This window comes from Terrapene carolina, unplaced genomic scaffold (genome assembly GCF_002925995.2).
Source record: "Terrapene carolina triunguis isolate 2854851 unplaced genomic scaffold, T_m_triunguis-2.0 Scaffold58, whole genome shotgun sequence".
NCBI classification, from domain to species: domain Eukaryota; kingdom Metazoa; phylum Chordata; order Testudines; family Emydidae; genus Terrapene; species Terrapene triunguis.
Genome location: NW_020664409.1, coordinates 12,034,226 through 12,057,691, shown reverse-complemented (window position 1 = coordinate 12,057,691; position 23,466 = coordinate 12,034,226). Strand labels below are relative to the sequence as shown.

General features: G+C 41.6%; 1 protein-coding gene across 3 annotated transcripts in view; it reads right to left on the bottom strand.

The window, feature by feature from the left end:
- Window positions 1–23,466, bottom strand: part of CARMIL1 (capping protein regulator and myosin 1 linker 1) — a 254,930-nt gene that overhangs the window by 81,493 nt on the left and 149,971 nt on the right. For all 3 annotated transcript variants that reach the window (XM_026660601.2, XM_026660589.2, XM_026660596.2), the window contains exons 17-22: window positions 19,758–19,827; window positions 13,937–14,018; window positions 13,044–13,143; window positions 12,900–12,954; window positions 1,711–1,883; window positions 441–509 (exon numbers count right to left, since the gene is read on the bottom strand). In XM_026660601.2, the coding sequence (XP_026516386.1) occupies window positions 441–509; window positions 1,711–1,883; window positions 12,900–12,954; window positions 13,044–13,143; window positions 13,937–14,018; window positions 19,758–19,827 (549 nt within the window). The remainder of the gene's footprint in view (window positions 1–440; window positions 510–1,710; window positions 1,884–12,899; window positions 12,955–13,043; window positions 13,144–13,936; window positions 14,019–19,757; window positions 19,828–23,466) is intronic.

Sequence of the window (23,466 nt, the reverse complement as noted above, 5' to 3'; positions counted from 1 at the left end):
CAACTGCAGTTCCCGAGACCCTCATTATTAGCTTTTACTTGATGACTACACAGACCAAAATGCTGATTTTATGGTGATGACTACTGGACACAGAGTTTCATTCAGACAACTAATTGCTTTTAAAGCACAAGTTATGACTGCTAAGAGAACAGATCAATGGCGAGAAAAGAGTTTATACAACTCCCTCCACATTTTTAACATTATTACATAGTGCCTACCACTGGTGCATGGAAGAATGAATGAAAGAGCCATTTCCCTCCCTTTTGAGCTCAGTGTGAATTCATAAGCTTTACTTTAGAATTAGTCCCAACAGGCCCAAAAATGAGAGGTGCTGAGCATCCTTAAATCCCATTGTCTCCCAGGTGAATTGCAGCTGCCCAGGATTGTTAGGAGATATTTCTTGATTTCCTCTCGCATCAGTTATCTTCCTTTAAACTTACTTTTCCAATGCCACTGCTATGTCCTGGAAGCCCTGTGCGGTGATATTATTCTTATCGCATATTACGGTTCTGTTGGGAAACAAAATTATACAAAGCTCAGAGACTGAATTAATAAAAGCAGCTTCCCTTTTTAAACAAACTGAACAGAGTAGTAATCTATAATGCAGTTTTGTATTGTAAGGTTACACAGTTGTGTGTGTCCAAAAATACGCAGTAAAGGGCAAAATCATTTAGAAACATAAATTTAGCTATTCATTAAAACCTTAGAATAATAGAAATAAAGGACAGAGTTACTAGGCTATTCCGTCTACCTTGCTTCCAATGTAGAATTGATCCCTGCATTATATTTTCTATTTGTAATAAATCAAAAGCAGCAACCTCACTAAAAATGACAACACACATTGATCGCTATTAATTTAAACCTACACAGTCAAGAGATTTCTCAGTTACAGTACCCCCACCATATTTAAACTTTCCTCTTTGCAGACATGCACTGCAGTAGCCTTTCATTACAGCAGTGGTTCTCAACCTTTTTCTTTTTGACCCCCCCCCCCCCCACAACATGCTATAAAAACTCCATGGCCCCCCTGCACTACAATAACTGGTTTTCTGCATATAAAAGCCAGGGCCAGCGTTAAGGGGAAGCAAGCAGGGCAGTTGCCTGGGGCCCTACGGCTCAGGGCACCCCCTGAAGCTGAGCTGCTCAGGCTTCTGCTTCAGCCCCGGGTGGCAGGGCTTAGACTTTCTGCCCTGGGCCCCAGCAAGTCTAACACTGGTCCTGCTTAGCGGACCCCCTGAAACCTGCTCATGGCCCCGACAGGGAAAACCAAGAGGAGCCACAGAAGAAGCAGTTCTGAAATCCTGCTAGTTCTGAACTTTAATTAAAAGGATTTAGATTTTGCTTGAGGGATCACGAAAGGACTGTATCAATTCTTATTCTGTCTAAACTGGTTCCTCCACCCCCAACTGTGATGGGTGTGGTCAAATGATTTACATTAAACTTAAGATAGCCACCTTAAAGGAGAATTTCCAGACTTTTGTGGTTTAAAATTCTCATAAATAAATGTATTTATTTGTAGAGATTTTTGCAGGGAGAAATTACTTTATTTTTATTTTAAATAAAAAGGATGGTGATTGGGAAACTGATAACCCTGCAAAGTGACTTCCCTGTCAGTTGCATAAGAGAAAACAGGAGAAAGGGAGTGCTGGAAACAGGCATTATAACATTATTAAACATACAATCTTTCTAATGCAAATAAGTTTTTCATACCTGAGCTTGGTGTTTATCTGTAGGGCTTTTGCTAGCATCTTTGCCCCCATGTCTCCCATTCCGTTTCCACTAATATCCACTTTTGTAAGAGAAGTATTGCTGCCCAATGCATTGATAATTATGGTAAGCTCAGTCTTCAGCTTGGAATCTGCCAGGGATAGTGACTGCAAAGGCTGTGGAGTATATAAACAATGTAAACAACAAACAAGAGCTGAGAATGCATTCTAGTATACATCAACTAAAAGACAGTTCTTAGGGCTCCCTTACAAGTTAGTGAACCTTTCAAAGGCGTAGGGTGGAGGGCAGGGGGGACACTATGTATCAGATTCATCTCTGTGTTTACTGTAGCTATTGTAACATGACATGGTAAACAAACATAATGATCTGAGATCCTTGAAATACAATTAGAACTAGTCAAACAATTGGACAACTTTATTCCTGAAGTTTATTGCTTACAGTACAGACCTGTTTACGCGCGGATGTCGGGAGTCAAGCCGTCACGACTGTGTATTAACGGACCGCGGGATAAGAGGGCAATGCTGAAAAAGTGTCTATGATTCATTTAGAAAAAAAACGCTGTTATTTTCTGCTCTTTCATGCTCGCATTTTTTTTTCTTTTTTTGAAATCTGTCATTCGCCGCAGATGAAAGATTTCGATATTTTTCATATTTTGCTCCTCCATAAGTCTTACAACAGTTCTATAGCACTAAGGGCTTCTGTGGACAAAATTTTGACCTTTTCAACAACATCCTCCTCCTCCTCGTCATTGTCATTTAGGCCTGCTTTATTAGAATTCTTGCCATTACTTTTGCGTTCCAATGTAGCCTTGCAGCCCGTTAAAATTTCTTCCTCAGACAGAAATTCTGAAGTCGGGCAATCTTCATCCATCTCCAGCCGCTCGGTAATGATTTCCGGCGACGTATCCAAACTAAAATCTTTTATCATTTGAAAGAGAAGTTTACCTTTATCCGCTTTTGTCTGCGTGCGTGTTTGTATGATGTCTTCTTCCAAAAATCCTTCAAAGTCTGGCTCTGAATCAGTGCCACTGCTGGAGTTTTCCGAGTTTGAGCTGTCTTTGACAGAAAAGGCAACATCGAGAACCTTCATCCAGCAGTTTTCAAAGGACTTTTGTTTTACTCCGTCCCAAGTTTTTTTTAACTAACTAAATAATTTCCTTAAGACGTGCATGACACGATCGCCGAAATCAGCTCCCGTTGATAATTGTTTTTAAAATTCTGAATAATGCCCTGGTCTAAAGGATGAATTTTTGATGTTGTGGTTGAATGGTAGGTATAGCACTCGAATTTTTCCATCTCTCAATACCAGTGATTCAGCTGGAGGATGGACTGGACAATTGTCAAGTAGCAAAAGTGCTTTGGCTTCGAGTTTCTTTGACAACAGATATTTACGAACAGCTGGAACAAAGCTGTTGTGGAACCAGTCATCGAAAATCTGTCTCGTCATCCATGCATTTTTGCTGTTAGCGTATATTACTGGCAGTTTGGCTCTATTGAGGTGATTAAAGCAACGAGGGTTATGAAAGTGGCCAATGAGAAGAGGGGTAAGCTTATGGCTGCCCGTCTTATTACTACAAAAAAAGAGTCACATGATCTTTTATCTTTTTAAATCCAGCTGTTTTCTGTGTCTCGTAATTAAAGGCTAAAATCTTATCAGGTAACAGTTTTGCAAATCAAGCTTTCTCATCACAATTATAAAGTTGTTCTTCGTGGTAGTCTTCATTTTGTAAAATAGATTTTAACTTGGCGGGAAACGCGCTCGCGGCCAATTCATCAGCTGATTGGCTTTCTCCAGAAATCGATACCTGTGCTATGCCATGACGCTTTTTAAAATGACTTATAAACCCCTTCCTGGCTTGGAATGATTCATCCCCCTATTAAATTTCCAAATTTTGTCGCTTGGGCTTGAAGAATTGGCCCACTTAGCGGCATTCCTTTCAGCCTTTCCTGAGCAAACCACGTGCGCATGGCTTTGTCTATTATAGGTTTTGCTGAATAGCGCACACGTTTTCGCTTAAGCCCCACAGCAAAATCGATATTTTGTACAAAGCCATTCAGTTTAGATTAGTTTTTTAGCCATCCTCAAAGTAGATTTGGCAATCCCAATATCTTTTGAAACTTTGGCCTGGGTTTCTCTGCTATTTACTCGATCTATTGCAGCTAGCTTTTCTTCTACAGTGTAGGAACGCTGATGCTTGCCCTCTGCCATTATATTAGGCCTACGGTTAAAATTTTCTAACTTAGTATATATACTGTATTACTATATAACTACAGTACTACTATATATATTATATCTTTCTCTAGTGTGACAATGACTAAGTGTGCGTCATATGTCTTTACCAATATCGGTAAAGATGTACAACACATTTCTGCTCCGCACTTCCTGTCGATTTCTATGTCAGTGAGCAAATCTGTAGCGCTACATAGCAAGTTCCTGTACCGCGTGTTAACGAGTCTCGCGTGTTAAATAGGTAGCACTGGGAGGCATGGCACTACTGCGCTTTAAGCGGATTCGCGTGTAAATGGGTCTGTACTGGATATTATTTTACTACGGCAGCCTCAACATTAAGAGCTTGGGGGTGTACATCTATTCCTTTAAAAAAGACTGTGTGGGTGACAAGTCTGAAATTAAGAGATGTCTCTTGTAGACACGCATAAGATGACTAGAAAGATCACTGTGATTACTGTTCATTGCATGATTATGCTTCATTTAGATACTTTTAAAAAAAACGACATGTACTACTGCAACTGCTTCTTGTGGGCCACTATGAAGCACAGGTATACTGTGGATCCTGTATATTTACTCTAAAGCCATATACTAAAAATGTCTTTTTAAAAACATACATCCAAAACACAGATTCATTTTTGTCTTCTCCCCATGGCCAAAGGCAGTAGTTTATGAATTATAACATAAGTCTTTCCATCACCTTAACCTTGCTGAGGCATCACAACTACTAAAGACATCCAAGAACTATAATACAAAGTTGATGATGTGTGATAACTTAAAATACAGTAACTCCTCACTTAAAGTCGTCCCGGTTAACTTTGTTTCATTGCTGATCAATTAGAGAACATGCTCGTTTAAAGTTGCGCAATGCTCCCTTATAACATTATTTGGCAGCCGCCTGCTTTGTCCACTGCTTGCAGGAAGAGCAGCCCATTGCAGCTAGCTGGTGGGGGCTTGGAACCAGGGTGGACCGGAAGCCCCCACATCAGCTCCCCTAAACTCCCTGTGCGGCAGCCACCCAGTAGACTATCAATTGCTGGCCAGTTCAGGTGTCCCACCCCCCACTCCCCTGTTCTGCTCCTGCCCTCTGCCTTGGAGCTGCTCCCGGGAGCCTCCTGCTTACGGTGCAAGGGGCGGAAGAGGGGTGCTAATGTCAGGGTGTCCCCCTTCTTCTGCTCCTGTATCTCATCTGACACCTGAAGCCAATCAAGGACTGACTGGAACTAGTTAAAAGCCTCCCAGTTAGTCAGTGAGGTGCGTGTGTCAGGAGCTATACGAGGGAGCCGCGCTGTTGGAGGAACGAAGCAGTACAAATCTGTATCAGGTGCAAGGAAGGTGGCCCTGAGGTAATTGTGAAGAAGATATTGAGTGGAGGCTGCTGTGGGGAAATGGCCCAGGGAATTGTACATGTCCTATTTCCAAAAAGTCAGCTTCCATAGCTGATAATTTTAGGGTCCCTGGGCTGGAGCCCGGAATAGAGGGTGGGCCCGGGCTCCCCCTTCCCCTCCCTGATTAATCACTGATACAACAGAGACTATGCAAGGGAGGGTTGCTTCTCCTCAGCTCCCTTGCTGGCTTATGATGAAAATGGCTCAGTAGACTGTGACCCTTGCCTCTAGAGAGAGAAGGGCTATGTGGAGGGTCACAGTGAGCCTCTGAAGCTAGCAAAATCTGTCAGGAAACGCAGGACCCACGGAGTCAAGGACAGAACTTTGTCACAATATATATATAAAAATATAGTCTTTTGTCTGGTAAAAAAAATTTCCCGAGAACCTAACCCCCTCTATTTACATTAATTCTTTTGGGGAAATTTGATTCACTTAACATGGTTTCGCTTAAAGTAGCATTTTTCAGGAACATAACTACAACATTAAGCGAGAAGTTACTGTATTTCCCTTTATTCAACAGTCACCAAGTTTATAACCCTTCAAAAAGTGAATACCCCTTTTAGAGACCAAAATGCTTGTACAGTACCTATCACTACGTGGCCCAGGCCCCTTGTCACGACTGTATGACAAGTAACAACAAATTATAACCAAAAAGCATGTTGCATTGAGATGTATGTTTACAAAGAGAGAATGTATAAAGATTTGGAGGCATAGGGAGTTTATAATTAAAGAGCCTAACACTGACATAGCAATGCACTGATTGTTTTAAATGACAGCTATCAAATAACTGTTAATTCTCTTAGTGCTTCCCTGTTCTATTCCCTTATGCAGTCAGAAAAATATTAACTTCACATTGGAATGGTATTGGGACTGGATGCACACGTTTAATTGAGGTACAAAGTGCTTCCATGACAGAGTCACAGCAGAAAAAAAGGACACATGAACACACTAATCATTCTAGCAGTACTTGCTTAAGCTACCCCCACTGCCACCAAGTAAAACAGAAACGTAAAATGCAGGGGATCATCACTACATACAACTTTAATTATTCTTAAAAGGAGAAAATTCAATTGTTGTGGAGCTTGTTGTATAGTAAATGGACCATTTCTGAACAGTGATTGATTGGCCCAGCAGTTTTCTTGTCTTGAAAAGTTATTTTCCTTTTAAACTTTGCTTAGGACTTGTAAGCTGCATTTGTTTAATTTTATAATTAGAAAAATAACCTTTGTGAACATAAAAATGCACACTTGAACTTTTCCCAGTATAAGCCTGGAGACATTTACCTCCCATTAAATGAAATTAATACCATCACAGCATCCTTGGATTACTAAAGAATTTCTAGTCTGGCTAGAGTAGTCGTATCTCTAGTGATTTAACATATAAATTAGACTTGTTAGTGCTTGAATTATACATTTTTCAGAATAGGAGAAAAATTATTATACATTACAACCATTTTGGAGCCTGACCCTGCACAGTGCTGAATGTCTCCTGGAAGGTAATGAGGTAATGGAAGGGCCCTACCAACTTCACGGTCCATTTTGGTGAATTTCATGGTCATAGGATTTTTAAAAATCTTAAATGTCACGATTTCAGCTATTTAAACCTGAAATTTCATGTTGTAATTATAGGGGTTCTGACCCAAAAAGGAGTTGGGGGGTGAGGGTCGCAAGGTTATTGTAGGGGGTGGGGGGTGTGGTACTGCTACCCTTACTTCTGTGCCGTTGCTGATCGCGGCGCTGCCTTCAGAGCTGGGCAGCTGGAGAGCGGCGGCTGCTGGCTGGGAATCCAGCTCTGAAGGCAGAGCCACTGCCAGCAGCAGTGCGGATGTAAGATGGCATGGTGTGGTATTGCCACCCTTACTTCTGTGCTGCCGCTGGTGGGGTGCTGCCTTCAGAGCTGGATGCCCAGCCAACAGCTGCCGCTCTCCAGGCCACTCTGCTCTGAAGTCAGCACAGAAGTGAGGGTGGCAATACCACAACCCCCCTAAAATAACCTTGTGACCCCCCCTGCAACTCCGTTTTGGGACAGGAACTCCAATTTGAGAAATGCTGTTCTCCCCTGTGAAATCTGTATAGTATAGGGTAAAAGCACACAAGAGACCAGATTTCATGGTCTGTGACATGTTTTTCATGGCTGTGAATTTGGTAGGGGTCTAGTAATGAGCACTCTCAACTCCAACTGGTCAGATCGTCATCCTTCTTCGGATGTTCCCCTAGTTCCCCTTCTCCACGGCATCAACTTCAAGCTTCTTGTCCTTACTTTCAAAGTCCTACAAAACTCCAACCTTTTTTGAATGGCACTGCCCTCCTTCCACCTCAATGATGCCAACGCAGATAATCCACTTCTCTACTTTTACTATAACTGTTTCTACGCTTTCTTCCTTGCCAAACTCTCAATGCATAGAACGCCTGCCCTGCGCTGATACACTCGAACATTGCTTTCTCATTTGAATCCCTTCCCCTGAGATAGTGACAAGAAATGAGCCAACCAGGACATTTAAACATTGAATATAAAAATGCCTTTATTTCTTCATGCTAGCCAATAGCCTTGAGTGAGTAGCTGTGTGACCTTATTTCTGTTACCCTGTCTCTCCACCTGTAGCTACTCCCGACTGTCATGCTAGCCCCACATTGCTTGATGTCTGAAGTTGATTAGTTTGCCAGCTAGCTCCTCATAATGGAGTTCTTGTCTTTTATCTGCATTATGAGCAATCTGCTATACTCGAGTGCCATAAAGTAATTAATAATAATAATACTTGTGTCTCCCGCTGGCTGAGGAATGAAGCTCATAACCCGAACTGATGCCCTGTGTGGGAATGAGTGATTTCATCAAGGCTTGCAGGAACAAATCCATTCATAATGGCCCACCTCTGAAGCTGAGGCTGCTTCACTTTCACAAGCTGAGAGGGCAGTTATGCTTTCTGGTATTTTTGTTTATTTTCTTAAACAATTATCAACGTATTCAAAATTTTCAGCATTTAGTTAGGGAGCTCACCAGTTGCTCTGAAGAGCCTGATGTTTACTTAGGCTACGCAGTCAGAACTAGAGCATGTTGGGAATTATTTTTACAAAACGTCTCACATTGGAAAATGCCAATTCACTGAACAAAACTGTTCACTGGAAAGGGTCGACTTTGACAAATTTCCTGTTTTGACATTTTTTTGAAAAAAAAAAATGCCATTTTGACATTTCTGAAATGAAAAATTTCTGGTTTTCAGGTAGAAACAACTATTTGTTTAGAAATTTAAGTTAATTTATAGCTTTTAAAAAGGTCAAGAATCAAAACAATTGACCCAATCTGATTTGGAGGTGGAGGGGATGGGGATTTTTGCCATAATTTGCGATTGGAAATTTTTTCAAAATCCTCACAGGATGGGAGAACTGTTTCCTGCCTACCTCTATTTAAACACTGAAGGGAGAGTTTATAGTCTGAAACAATCCCCTGCAACATAATTCTTCAGCTATTTATACATATGGTACTGCCATGTTACAAATATAGACAGCATGTTATTTACAGCGTGTGATGCATTTAAACTCTTTCGTTTTCACACTATTGATAGAGAAGTAGGTGAATTACTAATTGGCTTTCTTGTGTCTCTCCCCACCACTACTGAATGAGTAATGAGTGAAATGCTTTAAGTGATTTGATATCATGAGTTCAGAAATTCAACCAGAAGTAAACATTATTCTACACAATCAAAAAAAAGAGATCAGGTGTTAAATATGCATGAGAACGCAATATCTGAATTGAATATTTCTTTTTTAAAAAATCCTATATAAATAGATGTGATTCTGCACAGACCATAAAAACTTTTATTCCCCAGCAGCATCCTATGATTTCAGATGCATATTGGGAGCTTGATATCACACATACACTTTCTTCTTTCCTGCTGCAGAAAATGGATGCTGAACTGCTACATTAAACATCTTTTAAATTGATCTTATTCAGGGAGGGAATAGGGGGAAAAACATTTCTTATAGTAAAGAATGTAATTAGAGACCATATTACATTTGGTACTGCCACACACTTGCTAGGTACACTCAGAAGGTTAATTATCGAATTCAATTTATTTAATCTAAGAATACAAATGCTTTAAAATACACAAAGGACCCAATCCTGCAAGGTGCCGAGAGTCTCCTATGAAGTGCTGAGCACCCTTCACTGCCACTGACACCAGAACTGAGGGCATTCAGCCCCTCATAGGAGGTTCAATCATCAGTTTGAGTAATGTTTAGCCAGCAGTGCAGCATCCATTTTTCTGCAGCGGGAAAGAATAAAGTATGATAATTATACAGCCTCTGAAACCATACTGCTAGGAAATAAAAGTTTTTATGGGCTGCGCAGTACAACATCTATTTATAGATTTTAAAAAATGAACAATTCATGTATTGTATTTTCATGCATCTTTAACACCTGGCATTTTGTTGTTTTTTTTAAAAATGGTATAGAAAAATGTTAGTGGCTGGTTGCATTTCTACAGTCATTATACCAAACTACTAATCATTTAAAGTTTTTCATTCATTATTCATTCAGCAGGGGAGAAAAAAAAAATTCATCTCCTGCTTCTCTATCAATGGTATGAAAACAACTGAGCCTTTAAAACACTACACAAGTAACATGCTCTCTATATTTCAACACAGCAATACCTCTGTTTAAAGTATGTATAAATATCTGAAGAATTATTTTGCAGGGGGTTCTTTCAGATTATAAACTCTCCTCTCAGTGTTCTTAACACCAGGAACTACAAAACAGCAGATACTTAACTAATGGTTGAAAAAGATTAACGTTATGATTAAGAAAAACAAAAGAGCTGAAAATGAGAGGATCATTTTACAATACTGGTAAGCGTGTGAAAGTGAAGATGCCTCCATTTCAGAAGTACCTCAGCATGGACGGAGAGTCATTCTTAGAGTCTATCTGAAACAACACATTCACACACAGGACAACAGAGTTTGGGCTTATGAGCTAGATCCTTCAGATGCTAGAAGACACTTTTATTATTGTTTTCGGCACCCATGAATATACCAGGCACCTCATAATGCAGATTATTAATCAGATCCCTGCCCTGAGAAATTTACAAACATGATGCAAAGAGAGAGATAATAAAACAGTAGGGCGGGATTGGGGGAGTAGACACAGGATTACAGAAATAAGATCATATGGTTCTGCAGTGAAGATTAGTGCACAGCACAAAGAAGAGGTGGCATTTTTTCAAATGTCTAAATGAATGACTTCATTGGCTCACTTCCTTTGTCACTGGAAAAGGGTGTTTGAAGGCAGGAAGTGACTTAAGCAGAGCCGTCCCTTGGGTACGGCGAATCGTGGCGACTGCTCTGGGCCCCGCGTTTTGGGGCCTCACCCCCGGGCCAGTGTGATTGGCTGGCAGCTGAGACCCCGGGTGCGCGGGGCTGGGAGCCCAATGGTGCTGCAGCACCCCCTGCACCCGTAGTTCCCACACCTATGGCGGGGGCTGATTTGTCCCAGGCTCTGCATCCCCCTAGGGACTGCTCTGGACTTAAGAGAGGGTGAGGGCATGTTGTGTATCAGTTCAGGAGGGACATGGAAGAAAGCCTGAAGATGGCGGTCAGATGAAGTCAGATAAGTAGGAAGGGGAGGAGCAGTTATACAAGGCCTTAAAAATGAAGACAAGGATCTTGGAGTTGATGCTGAGGAGGAGGGTGAGTCAGCACAGGGATTCAAGGAGTGTTATGCCTGGTCTACACTGGGGGGGGGAAAGGAATCGATTAAGTTACACAACTTCAGCTACGTGAATACATGTAGACTACATGCGATAAATCGACCCCCGCTGGATCGATCGCTGCCTGCCAATCCGGCGGTAGTGTAGACATACCCTTAGTCTCTGCATTATGTATGAAATGGAGAGTACAGTACAGGAGCCAGGGTAGGCAGAGAGGAGAAGGCTATAACAATCAAGGCAGGAGATAGTGAGGGCGGGAATGAGAGTTTCAGTTGTGTGAACAGATATGGCCAGAAGAGCCATATAATTAGACCAGATGGACATAACACAGACCTTAGAAGGAACAAATGGCAAGATTTGGACACCATGTAGATGTGCAGAGTGAGGGAGAAAAAAAGAGCTGAAGATGAACCCCAGGTTATGGACCCCAGTGACAGGGAAGATGGTGTTATGCTCACCTGCAACAGAGTATGGGGGAGTGGATATGGTTTCAGAGGAAAGATCATGAGTTTATTTTTAGCCATGTTAAGTGTGAGTTGATGGCAAATACCTGGGAAGAGATGTTAGAGATAGAGGATGAGCCACAGGGTTAGAGGGAGGGAGGCGGGGTGGGAATGGAGAAGTAAATTTGTACAGAAATGGGCAGTGGAAGCAGCGTGAAGTGATTAAATTACCCACAGCAAGGGAGAGGAGGCGGGGGCCTAGGACAGAACCCTGTGTTACCCATTTGAATAGAGGGGGTGGGAGGAGCAACTGAGAGGTCAAGAAGGATGAGGATGGAGTAGAGGGTCCTAAGATCTGGCCGGGAAATAATCAGTCATTAGAAACCTTGGCAAAAGCAGTTTCAGTGGAGAGGAGCAGACAGATGCCAGATTGGAGTAGCCCAGAAGGAGAGGAAATAGAAATGGGAATAAAGGAGGTGGGCCAGTAGCTGGAGTCAAGAGTCAGTTATTTTTGGAGGATGGAGAAAGCAGAGCATACTTGTAATCTGAGGGAGACAGAGAAGAGAAGGGACTGAAGGTGATAAACATGCTACAAAAACCTATATAGAGCAGAGCAGAGAGAGGTCAGCATCCCCAAGCAATCCCTTCTGGCCAACCCAGGTACAACTGCATATGGCAACGGGGGAGCAAAGTCCAGTCAACCTTTGTTGGAATTGGGGGAAGGATTGGAAAGGAAGACTGTAGGACAGGATGCCAATGGAGCACTCAATGCAAAGACACATTAAAATTACCCACTGAAGTACTGTACTGAGAGAATGGCGTTTCCCAAGAATGTGGAGAATAATAAAATATAAAGAAAAAGCTTGATTTAATTTCTTCTAGTTTTCTTCAGTTTTTCTTGGGTGAAAGATTTTGGTGGGCAGATGCAGCAATTCTGTGTGCTATTGAGCAAAAATGTCATCATCAAGAACAGTATGAGGAAATACCCATTCTGTATTCTGCAAGTGTTACCCCTCCCCACCCCACCCCCCAAAAAACCTAGGGTTGCAATCTTCTATTGAGAAATGAAAATGTCTAAAATCTGTGCCGATAGGACTGTGTCACAAAGAAAACTAGGTTAAGAACTTCAAACATTTTGGAATAAATTATTCTTCCAATGTGCATTTCCTATTACTGTATAAAGAGAGTTTTGAGCATGCACTATGTGAAAAACAGATCCCCCTTTAGTTATATGTAATCCCAATTACAATTTAAAGCTAATTTCTTATTTAACAAAACAAATATCAGAACTAACAAAATGTTTTTTTATAATGTCAAAATAACAGGCAGCAAATAAATTCACAGTAGTAAACCAGGGGTAAACTGCAAGGATGGTGCTACATAAATATGCATTACAGTAAGGTAAAGGGTACTCACTGAATCCTCATCTTGAATCATCTGTACTAAATTATCCAGTACAGGAGTAAGATTTCTGCAGGGCAAAAAGTGATGGAGACAATTAAATCAGCAGCTTTTTGCTATCAATTTTGCTAGTATTTAAAAAAATAATAAAAACCTTACTTGGATTTCATGTTGTTAAAATTTTTGCCCAACGCCAAGTGTTTTACTGATCGATTTTTACTAAACCAGATTACAAGTGTCGAAAGATCAGATTCTAGGCCTGTGAGGAATCAGATTAAATGCAGAATTAAAAACACACTCCATTTGCTAGATGGGGTTCACCTGAGTGACTTTACACCAACACGCCAATTTAAATGACTCTGGAACACTTACTTTAAATTCTTTTATTTTTAAATCTTTTGGTCTCCTTTCATTTTCCATTGTTCCACAAGGCAACCCTATTGTTTGTGATCAAACCATTTAAAAGCTCTCCGCTAATCAGCAACTGCATACACAGCAGAAAAAGAGGACGAGGATTTAATCCCTAAACCTCAGTCCACCAGAGAAGACAAGAACAAACATTCTTCTCTTTGTTAAGCAATGGAGGTCTTTTCTGTTCCTTGGCTTTGAGAATTAGAGGAACATGCTACTTTGCCAGCCTCAACAGTTATATGTACCAACGTGCTCTTGCAGCCTCCACACACAAAGAGGCTAATGTAAGAAGCTTGTGAATAAACCAACCTGCTAAAACAGGCTGCATTTCATTCTGTTCTTGGGTGAGAAAATGAATATGCTGCAGCCTGCCTACCATATTGATAAAGGTAATGTTTCAGCTGATGAAACTTACTAGGCACTGGATAACTTTCCGATTCATCTATCATAAGCTTAAACAAAGCAAGGACTCATTTTGCTTGATGCCATTCTTAATAAAACCTGTTACGATATTGAAAAAACCCACACAAAGCCCTACGGCACATAAACATTATTACATCATGGGATAAAATGTTTTAAATCGCCTTTCTTAATCAGCTTCAGGGAATGCATTACCTTTCACCCCTTTTACATGTACTTACCATTGTCTGAAATGTCTAGGCTGGTGATATTGTGTATTTCTGCTATGCACCCTTCCAGAACTTGTGCACCTCCAGATCTCAACTAGAGACAGACAAAACATCTGCAACTAATTAAGGTATTTTGATAACACAGAAAATAGCAACAGGAGTTTTGTAAATATAAATGGCACCACAGAGCAAAAATAGCAGCAACATTATAACTTGTTGATATTAATGCTACAGCCTACACAGAAATCATCTCTACGCTAATCTCTTGTGATATGCATATAATAAAAGAGTAAAAATATTGGACAGAAGCTTAACCAGGGATGGGTTTTAATGGTATTGACAAACCCCTTTTCACCCTTCAAGCTGGCAGAAACTTCGGGGTTTTGCTGCTTGCCTTATTGTAAAAATGTTTGAGTGCTTTTAAATTCCTATTGGGAAGAATGGATATCAATCAATGTCAAAGCTAAAGATATTATGCATTCCTTTCCATCCTTGAATTCCAGAGACAGTAAGAGCCTTCTGCTACCTCTAAGCACCAAAGCAAGGTGCTCTGTTCAGCAGAGAGAAGGGAGTTGGTGATAAGGAGCAACAAGTCAAGGATCAACAGGGGTTTGGTCTTTTTGACCAATCATGACTTTTAAAAAAAACTTTATAACAGCTATAATATTTAATAAAATCATAACAGCTAGGATTAGAAGATGAGCTTTTCCTTATTTCAAAATGGGGATTAGGAAAAACATTAAGACAGAAAGGATTACTTGTGTGGTTTAGAGTACTGCATTATTAATCTGAATTATTGCAGCATATTAAAATACAGTTTCAAGATTCAGTGAAATGTCTGAAAAGGCTTCAAAGGGAAGTACAATATCAGGGATACAAATTATTAAAACCACAGACTTTAAAAGGTTATTAACTCTTGACCATTTCTATGAATTGCATATTCAAGTAGTAAAGTAATGTTTTCAGGGAAGGAATAACATTTTCATATTTCTTATTAACGCAACACAATCACATCTTCCCTACATAAACATCACCCAGAGTAGGACCACTAAAAAAAAAAGGGACAGCAATGATACATTTTATATTTGCAAAACATTTTCCACTCCAAACTATTTTCTGGTTTTCATGAAACCAAAAGACAGGATTTATAAGCATAAAGCTGCCATTTCACCCATCAGGGTGGGAAGGGGGGGAGAAACCAGTGTCACTGTTATATTGCTATACATAAAAAAGGGACAACATTTTACCTCATTTGTAGATTTGACCAAATATCCTGAATCAAGTTGGCAGATTTTTGTAAATATTCTCTAAGCAAAAATGGTCCTTTAACCCAGCTCTAATCCAGATTCACTAATATTTTGCAGCAATATTTTTCAGTTCTAGCAATTTTTAAGAAAGGTTGTAGACTTCTCGTCGGTGGACAAAGAACTTAATGCCCCAATTTGGACTTTTATTACAGTGATTGGCCCAAGCTAAAATATTAAATATAAAATATTCCTAAACCAAGAAGGATATTTTGTACACAGCCCCTCTTTTTTCAATGGACTGAAAGAAAACCCCGGACCCAAACCCTCTTGGAACTGGTAGAGTTAAAAATCTAAATCTGGATCAAAATTTGTGCAGCTTTACTCCATCTCTAATTTACTAATAGCATTTGTAACACTTGCAGTATGCGTGCCAGAATCATTCCACTTCACTTTGGAATTTGCTCACTGACTCACACACTACTAGACAACCCTTTTACACAAGCTGCCACGTTAATTATTGTTAAGACAGTGGAACTGACAGATTATATTGACTCAGCCTTTATTTAATTTGTCTTTTTAAAAATATGGACATTTTAGTGGCGTATTATAAATTTGGCTTTGCTCGGACTTGAACTCGTGTTAAATAAAAAAGATGAAGTATAACTTTAACAAACATTTATCTGAGTACACTTTTTATTGGCTACATTTCAACAGACTGTCAGTTTCTGTACTCACAGAATTCCTTTTTGGATTCAAAAAGCCTTATAAGAATCTCAAAAGAGATTCTGTATCGATCAATAGTATGGTACAATTTCTCTGCACCAAAATTACATCCAAAATAGAGCTTAAATGCTAATTCTGTGCATGCTTTAAATACACACAGGAACAATTTTTCAAGGGCAGCTTTTAAGTTTGCATCCACAATTTTATACACCTCTACCCCGATATAATGTGACCCGATATAACACGAATTCAGATATAACGCGGTAAAGCAGCGCTCCAGGGGGGCGGGGCTACGCACTCCAACAGATCAAAAAGCAAGTTCGATATAATGAGGTTTCACCTATAACGGGATAAGATTTTTTGGCTCCCGAGGACAGCGTTATATCGGGATAGAAGTGTATTTGCAATCTTTAGGGGACACAAATATGAGAATATTGATGTCTACTTAATGTAAGTATAAAGAAACATTTGATCCCAAAAGTCACAGAGTCAAAATTATATTATTTGCTCCCACAAAAGACAGGTGGTCAAAAATAGAGATTAGGGTTACAGTCCTATGTAAACTTGACCCATGACAGGATATAAAAACCCACATCCTGTGTCCATACTTCTGAGATCACAAATACCGGTACATCACATATTAAGAACCAGCTCTTCAGCAATAAAAAGCAGAAAGCACAGCAGAAGCTATAATGTACCAGTATGCGGGGAGTGAAAACAAAGCTGCTTACTGATTCAACGGTTAATATGCTGAAGGTAAGGCATGGAGGGTACTTACACAGTGACCAAGCTAAGGGAAGCAGAAGGGAAAAGAGTGAAATATATCAGTGCTGAGCAGGTAAAAATAAAACTGCAGTTTTCATAATAAAATTAGCAATATAAAACAATCAAGCTCTGGACTGGAGTTAGTACACCAGAAATTTGATGTGCAGGCAAATAAAAAGAGAAGAGAGGAAAGGAGAAATGTATCTTTCCATGCAGAATTAAGGCCCCCGGCCCTGCAGCCTGGATACAACTTTGCATGAGCAGGGAGAAGGAAGGACAAAGGTGGAAGCATCAGGGCTTCCTGCCTCTTATTGCTACACCCTCACGGGAGCTGGAGTTGGGAGAGGGGAGGAAAACTGGCTCATAGGCTTTATTGCTGGGCAAAGGCTGCGCTGATTTCATCCAGAGCGAATCGGTGGTCTAAACCAGGCCAGGGTGAGCCAGTCCCAGCTCCTGTCATGGTGCTTCCTACCCTACATTATGGATGAGATTGTTGCAAGCATAACTTTTTTTTTTAAAAGCACAAGAGGATGGATGAGGTTTAGTCATGGGGAGACAAGTCAGGGCAAGGGAGTATGGAGCAATGTCAGTTGACGGACTGGCTCAATTTTCTCTTTTACAGCTGTTTTAAGTTCAATTTGTCTTGAGGGAGGCAATCCTTCAACTAAGCCAAGCAGGAAGCCTATTTAAGTCACCAAAAGGCAGAAGAGAACATCTTCTCCTGACTGTGGCATTACTCCTGGTATATTCTTCCTCCAATGGGGCAGGAACCACAGCACCAGTACAGGCTTGGGCAGTTTAATTAAGACAGACATGGGTGAGAAAGGGGCTGGCCTCTCTGCACAAGATGTGGAAGAGGGCTCACAAGGTGATAGGTATATGCCATGATCAGACTTGGCTCAGTGTCTAACATAGCATGGCCCCCAACTGAGGGGCTTCCCTCGACCCCCAGGACCTGGTGGTTTAGCTTTCTTCTCTAGTGACTGCAGAAATTGCCTAATTCAATAAACTGTCCCCATTAATGCCAGTCCTTAAAGCCATGTCTGAATCTTCCTTCCTGTGAAGTCCAGGCAATTATGTATGTAATTTACAATCACGAAAGTCAACTGCTCTTCAAAAAAACAGGACTCCATATTTTAAAAAAATGGACTTCGAAACTACATCTCCCATTCCTTCCTCCCTCCCTCTTCCTGACTTGAAAGCTATCTTATTTGCAATTTACACGCTACTGCTCTTTAAAAGAAAATGGTTTCAAAAGAACACAATAGATCGAAACAAAGTACTAAATGCATTCAAAAATAGGTTGAGTTTCCCTCATCAGGAAAGCTCCTAATGTTATTCCCACTCTTTACTGTGTGATCAAAGGGGACACAACAACATAGGACAAGGATTTCTGCACTTCAATTATGTTCATCAAGTTGAGCTCTCTCCTATGTAGAGGGGAAGAGCCAGATTTGACAGGCCCAGAATTTAAGCTTTGTCAAAAATACTTTTTTATTTAAATCTTGAAAAAAAATCCACCAGTTCTCACCAAATGAGAGCTGCCAACTTCTCTTTTAGGAGACCCCCCCAAAACCAGACTCTGGGTTATCTGATTATTGGATGTGCAGCTAGCGAGCTGAACCTCTGCTCCGTCAGTGTGCTTCACTCTCGAGAAGCACTTCAGAGAGCAGGATTTTTGTATATTTCAGTGCTCTGACTGCTCACAAAAAATCAGTCAGACAGATGGGGACGATGCAACGTGAATAGGCATGTCATGTGAAAACACACACAAACCGAAACAGCTCATGAGGTCTCATTTTCAAGTCAACTAGCCTCAACTTTTCCTATCCTGTTTTCTCAACAAATCTCCACGAATTAATTCCCTTTCTTCATACTGTCTACCAAGCACAGGCATAGTTTGACTTCTATATTTGGGGGGGGGCAGCTCCAGTCAGCCGAACAGGACTACATATCGGGGGGGGGGAGGGACAAATTCCATGCCTCCCCGAGGCTTGCAGTTTGGGAAGGCAATGTCCCCTGTACCTCTCCCAAACTACACCCATGCTACCAAGACATTATGCATCTGGTCCAGAGATGCAGATATACACCTTAGTTTGAAATTGACATAAACAGCACTCCATACATATCACTAAGGATGCCCCTCCGCTAGGACATTCAAGTCACCTTTACAAAAAACTGTGGGTCCTTTCCTCTGAGGTTTTCACTGCTAGGCTTAGGAGGACCAAAGTTCAAACTACTCTTTTGTTCTCATATTTGTTTGCAAAGCCCACACAGTTGTGAGTGAGTGACTCTCCTCCTTTCCCCAACTTCTTCAGTGATCTTTTATCCTATGCAGCACTCATAGGAACCATTCAGTGAATGCAACTGGGTCTTGATCCTGAGCCATGCGAAGTAGTTCTAAGAGATAGAGTGCTCAGCACACAGCAAGCTCCAGCCTGCGGAAAGGGCAGAGAACTGAAGCAAAGTAGCAAACTCTAGCTTCAAACTTCCAATGGATTATTATAAACAAGGGTGCTTTTTATTTATTTATTTATTTATTTATTGTGGAAAAATTCAAAGAACATTTGGACCATGCCTCTTAAAGTGAAAGAGATGTTTAAATAATCTCTTACCAGAGGTTCCAATTGGGACTAGAAAACCAGAGTTTTCTGAGAGTGAATCTGGGAAGGGGCGCAAGTCTCAAAGAGAAATTGGGAAGAAGAGTCAGACTGCAGAAAGAGCTTCAAGATATGCAGCTTGCTCCCACCCATTCAACTCAGGCTGCCTGGGGTTTAGAAAAGCCCACCTCACATTACAATACATTACAACTCCATTTTAGAGAGGCTGCCATGCCTCTAACAATGCAGTGCTCTGCGTCGTCTAGAAAAATCTTTGCAACGAGTATTACCAGACAAGCCCACTATCGGTTACTACTAATAGTTTTACTCCTATTTAGTTGGCATAATATATATAGAGCAGCTCATTTTTATAAAAAGAATGGATCCTTTCTATATCTTTTAACTACAAAAGAGGAGCAAATGGTTCCATGTATCTGAGGAAAAGAGTAATTCTAAGTAATTGCTGCTTTCCAACATGTTCTGATACATTATTCTTACCTCACAGCTACTGAGATCTAAAGACACCTCTTTCAGGTTCGGATTACAAGCCAGGCCTAATAAGAGTGCTCTGAAAAAGATCAAGATTAGAAGCATTATAAAACCCCAAATTCACAACAAAACCCAAGCAGTAACAGCTCCAATAATTTAAAGAGCCATATCAAAACAAAACACAGCAATTATGTTACTCTTAAATGGCAAAGACAGTGTAACTCATTACATTACCATTAGAGCCCTGAAGCGAATTCAGAAGGGATTTAATGCAAATAAATACACAGTAAAACAGATTGTGTTCATCACAGACAAATTTCCTGCCTTTTCATCAGAAGAACATTAATGATTACAACATGAGAGAGCTATCAGGGCCATACAGTGCAAACTATTTCCCCAAAACTTGCAGGAAAAATATTGTTTTGGTTTTTTTAAAGTGTATGGTGCACTGGAATCATGCTGCGATTAACCTTAGAACAGATAAACAGTATTTTCCCTTTGAACATAGTATTTAGTTTTTAAAGTTAAATGTCAATTACTTGAAAATCTACATTTTCACTTGGCAAAGGTACACTGCATTATACAGTCTTACTTTCATCACATAAACATAGCCATCATCAGGGCATGCCAGTCATTTCCTTGGGAGTCCCCACTCACCTTAGCGCATGATGCCATTGTCAATTCACAACATTGCACAGACCAGGTGACGTCACAGCCTAAAGGCATGTGAATGAAATGACCTTCACCTTACTCACATACATGCCACTAATGCTGCAACTCCTTTTTGCAGTTTGAACAAGCAACTGCTAGTCAGCTGTTTCTACATAAACTTCACCCATTCTGTTCCCCCTGAAGTATGGTATTTCAAAAAGTGTCAACATATAGACAATTCTCAGTTTATCCATGCTGAGAATTTCAAAGCGCTATTCCAAACAACATGGGTACACATTACCTTTAAATTGCATGATACATAGAAGCAGGACTCCAAATTGGAGGGGGAGGGGGAAAGTTATAGAATTGAAATCCTCCAGGATGGTCTCAAATCCATCCTTAATATAGCTCCACTGTTATCAACAGAATTTCACCAGGGATGAAATTGGCCCATGTAGCTAAATGCTACTGTTTGTATTGGGACCTTAGTACTAGCAAGTATGTAAGTATGTGTGCTTCTGAGAGCACCTCAGACAACTACTAGTGGCTTTGTATGGAGGAGGCTGATGTTAATCAGTTATTCAACAGAAAGATGGAATAACTTTTTTGCCTGCCCTTCATTTCAGTCAGGGTCAAGCTAACAGAATCCGAAGTATCAGTGAGAGACAAAACAATCCTGTTCTGCTGAGCCACGTGCACTGCAGACAATGTGTCAAGCCTGGCGTGCTGAGTACGAAAGCAACAGCGAATCAAAATTTTCATACCAGAGCCCAGACAATCCTTCACGTAAACCTTTATATCTGCCCCCCGATCTGAGCGGTAGATTCAGTCCTTTTCTATTGATTAATTCATTTATTTTCATTTTAACAGCCGAGAAAGTAACTTTGAAAAATTGCTGCTGTATCAGCTCAGCAACAGCTTCCTAAAGCTTCCGTTTTCTGTCAAAGCTCCCGCTCCATAAAAACCTCTCTGAAACATGCAGTTACGTGATCGATTGAAGGTCTGACTGAGAAACTTCCTAAATATTTTTAGATCACATACCATTAAAGTGCAGGTCTACTCTAAAAAGCTACTATGTAGACATGGCATACTGCCAGCGCTGTAAACACCCCCTAAGATCTTAGAATCAGCGTCAATTCTTTTCTTCTCGTAAATTATGAGCAGTAATAAAAGACACTGCAGGCCAAATGTTGTCCTCATTACACCTGTGCAACCCCACTGTGTTCTAATTATGCCCTCAGTAACACCTGTGCAACCACTCTCTTCAATGGAAATGCACAGGCAAAACGGAATGGCACACTGGAAAACTGCCAGAGTTCATGTTCCAGGATCTTCAGCTCCGCAGCAGAGAGCCCGCCAGCCCCCAGAGTTCTGGCTGGAGCACGAGTTCCCCAAGCTGCTCGACTCCCAGCTCCATGGCAGTGCTGCCAGGATTTCTGCTGCAGAGTGGGGAGCCTAGAATTCGGAAAGCTCAGGCTAAAGCTTGAGCTGCAGGGCACATCAGGGCTGCCAGGCACCCTGCTGTGGAGCTGGGAGCATGGAAGTCCTGGCACAGGCTACAGATCCAGGGCAGTCCAGTTTGCCCAGTAGCCTGGAAGACCGTAGCAGGGCTGCCCGAAGCTGCAGACCCTGGGAGTCCAGGCAGTTGCTGAGACCATTGCTATTTAGCAGCAGTGAAACCGTCAAGCTGGTCAATTTCACATATTGCATTTTGGTATCACCATGTTTCAATGTTTCTGAAACTACATTTTTAGGAGGCGTGGGGGGGGGGGAGGTTTCCTTGTTTATGGTAAGTTTAATTAATATTTGGTTTTATTCGGATTATAAACTAAAGCAAATTCTGACATACTGAAACTTCAAGCAAACTGAGAACCCTGGATGAAACTGTTACATCCAGCTCTAGTAAACCTATGTTCAATCACTAAAGCGGGCAGATATAACTGAATACGTACAAGCAGCAGATCTATTGCTTAATGTGGCACCATTTTCACAGCAACTTTTCAGAGAACCGTAGTCTAGCAGTACAACAGAGGACTGGAGTCAGGACTTTAAGGCTCTATTTCAAGTTCTTCCACTGGCTTGCTGTTTGACCTTGGGCAAATCACTTAACTTCTGTGCGCCTTAGTTTCTCATTGTAAAAAGGGAATTTTTCCCTCCTTCTCAGAGCTGTTGCAAGGTCTATGTTTGCAAAGCGATTAGACATACACAGATGAAAGATGATAAAGAAATGTTATTGGTATTGTATACCACGTTACTTCTCAAATTCCCTTGATTTGCCTTCATTTCCAATTTACTTAAGTAAGCTATTTTTTATTTAGAGACTTCTGTAATAATTAAAGCCCAGTAAGTCTGAAAACAGCAGTTTCAGACTTAATCTTATAGCCTCTTCATGATTTAAACCAGAATTTTAGGGCTTGTCGACATGGTGGGGTGATGTGCCCTATGGAGGTATAATTCTAAAGCAGGGGTGGGCAAACTATGGCTGTGGGCCAGATCCGGCCCATCAGGGCTTTGGATCTGGCCCGTGGGATTGCCACCCCCATGGCGCTGCAGGTCCCGTGCCGCTCCTGGAAGCGGTCGGCACCATGTCCCTGCGGCCCCTGGGGTGGGGGGGCGCAGAAGGCTCCGCGCACTGCCCTCGCCTTCAGGCACTGCCCCCCACAGCTCCAATTGGTCGGGAACGGGAAACCGCAGCCAATGGGAGCTTTGGGGGAGGCACCTGCAGGCGAGGGCAGTGCACGGAGTCCTCTGCCCTCCACCCCCACGAGCCGCAGGGACGTGGTGCCGGCCACTTCCGGGAGCAGCGCAGCACGGAGCCAGGGAGCCTGCCTTAGACTTGCTGCACACCGCTGACACCCCGGAGCCGCTCCAGGTAAGCGGCCCCAGGCCGGAGCCCACACCCCAAGCCCCTCCTGCACCCCACACCCTAGCCCACTGCCCTGAGCCCCCTGCCGCACCCCACACCCCTCCTGTGCCCCAACCCCTTGCCCTGAGCCCCTTCCTGCACACCACACCCCTCCCACACCCCACACTCCCTCCCGCACCCCAAACCCCTGCCCCAGCCCTC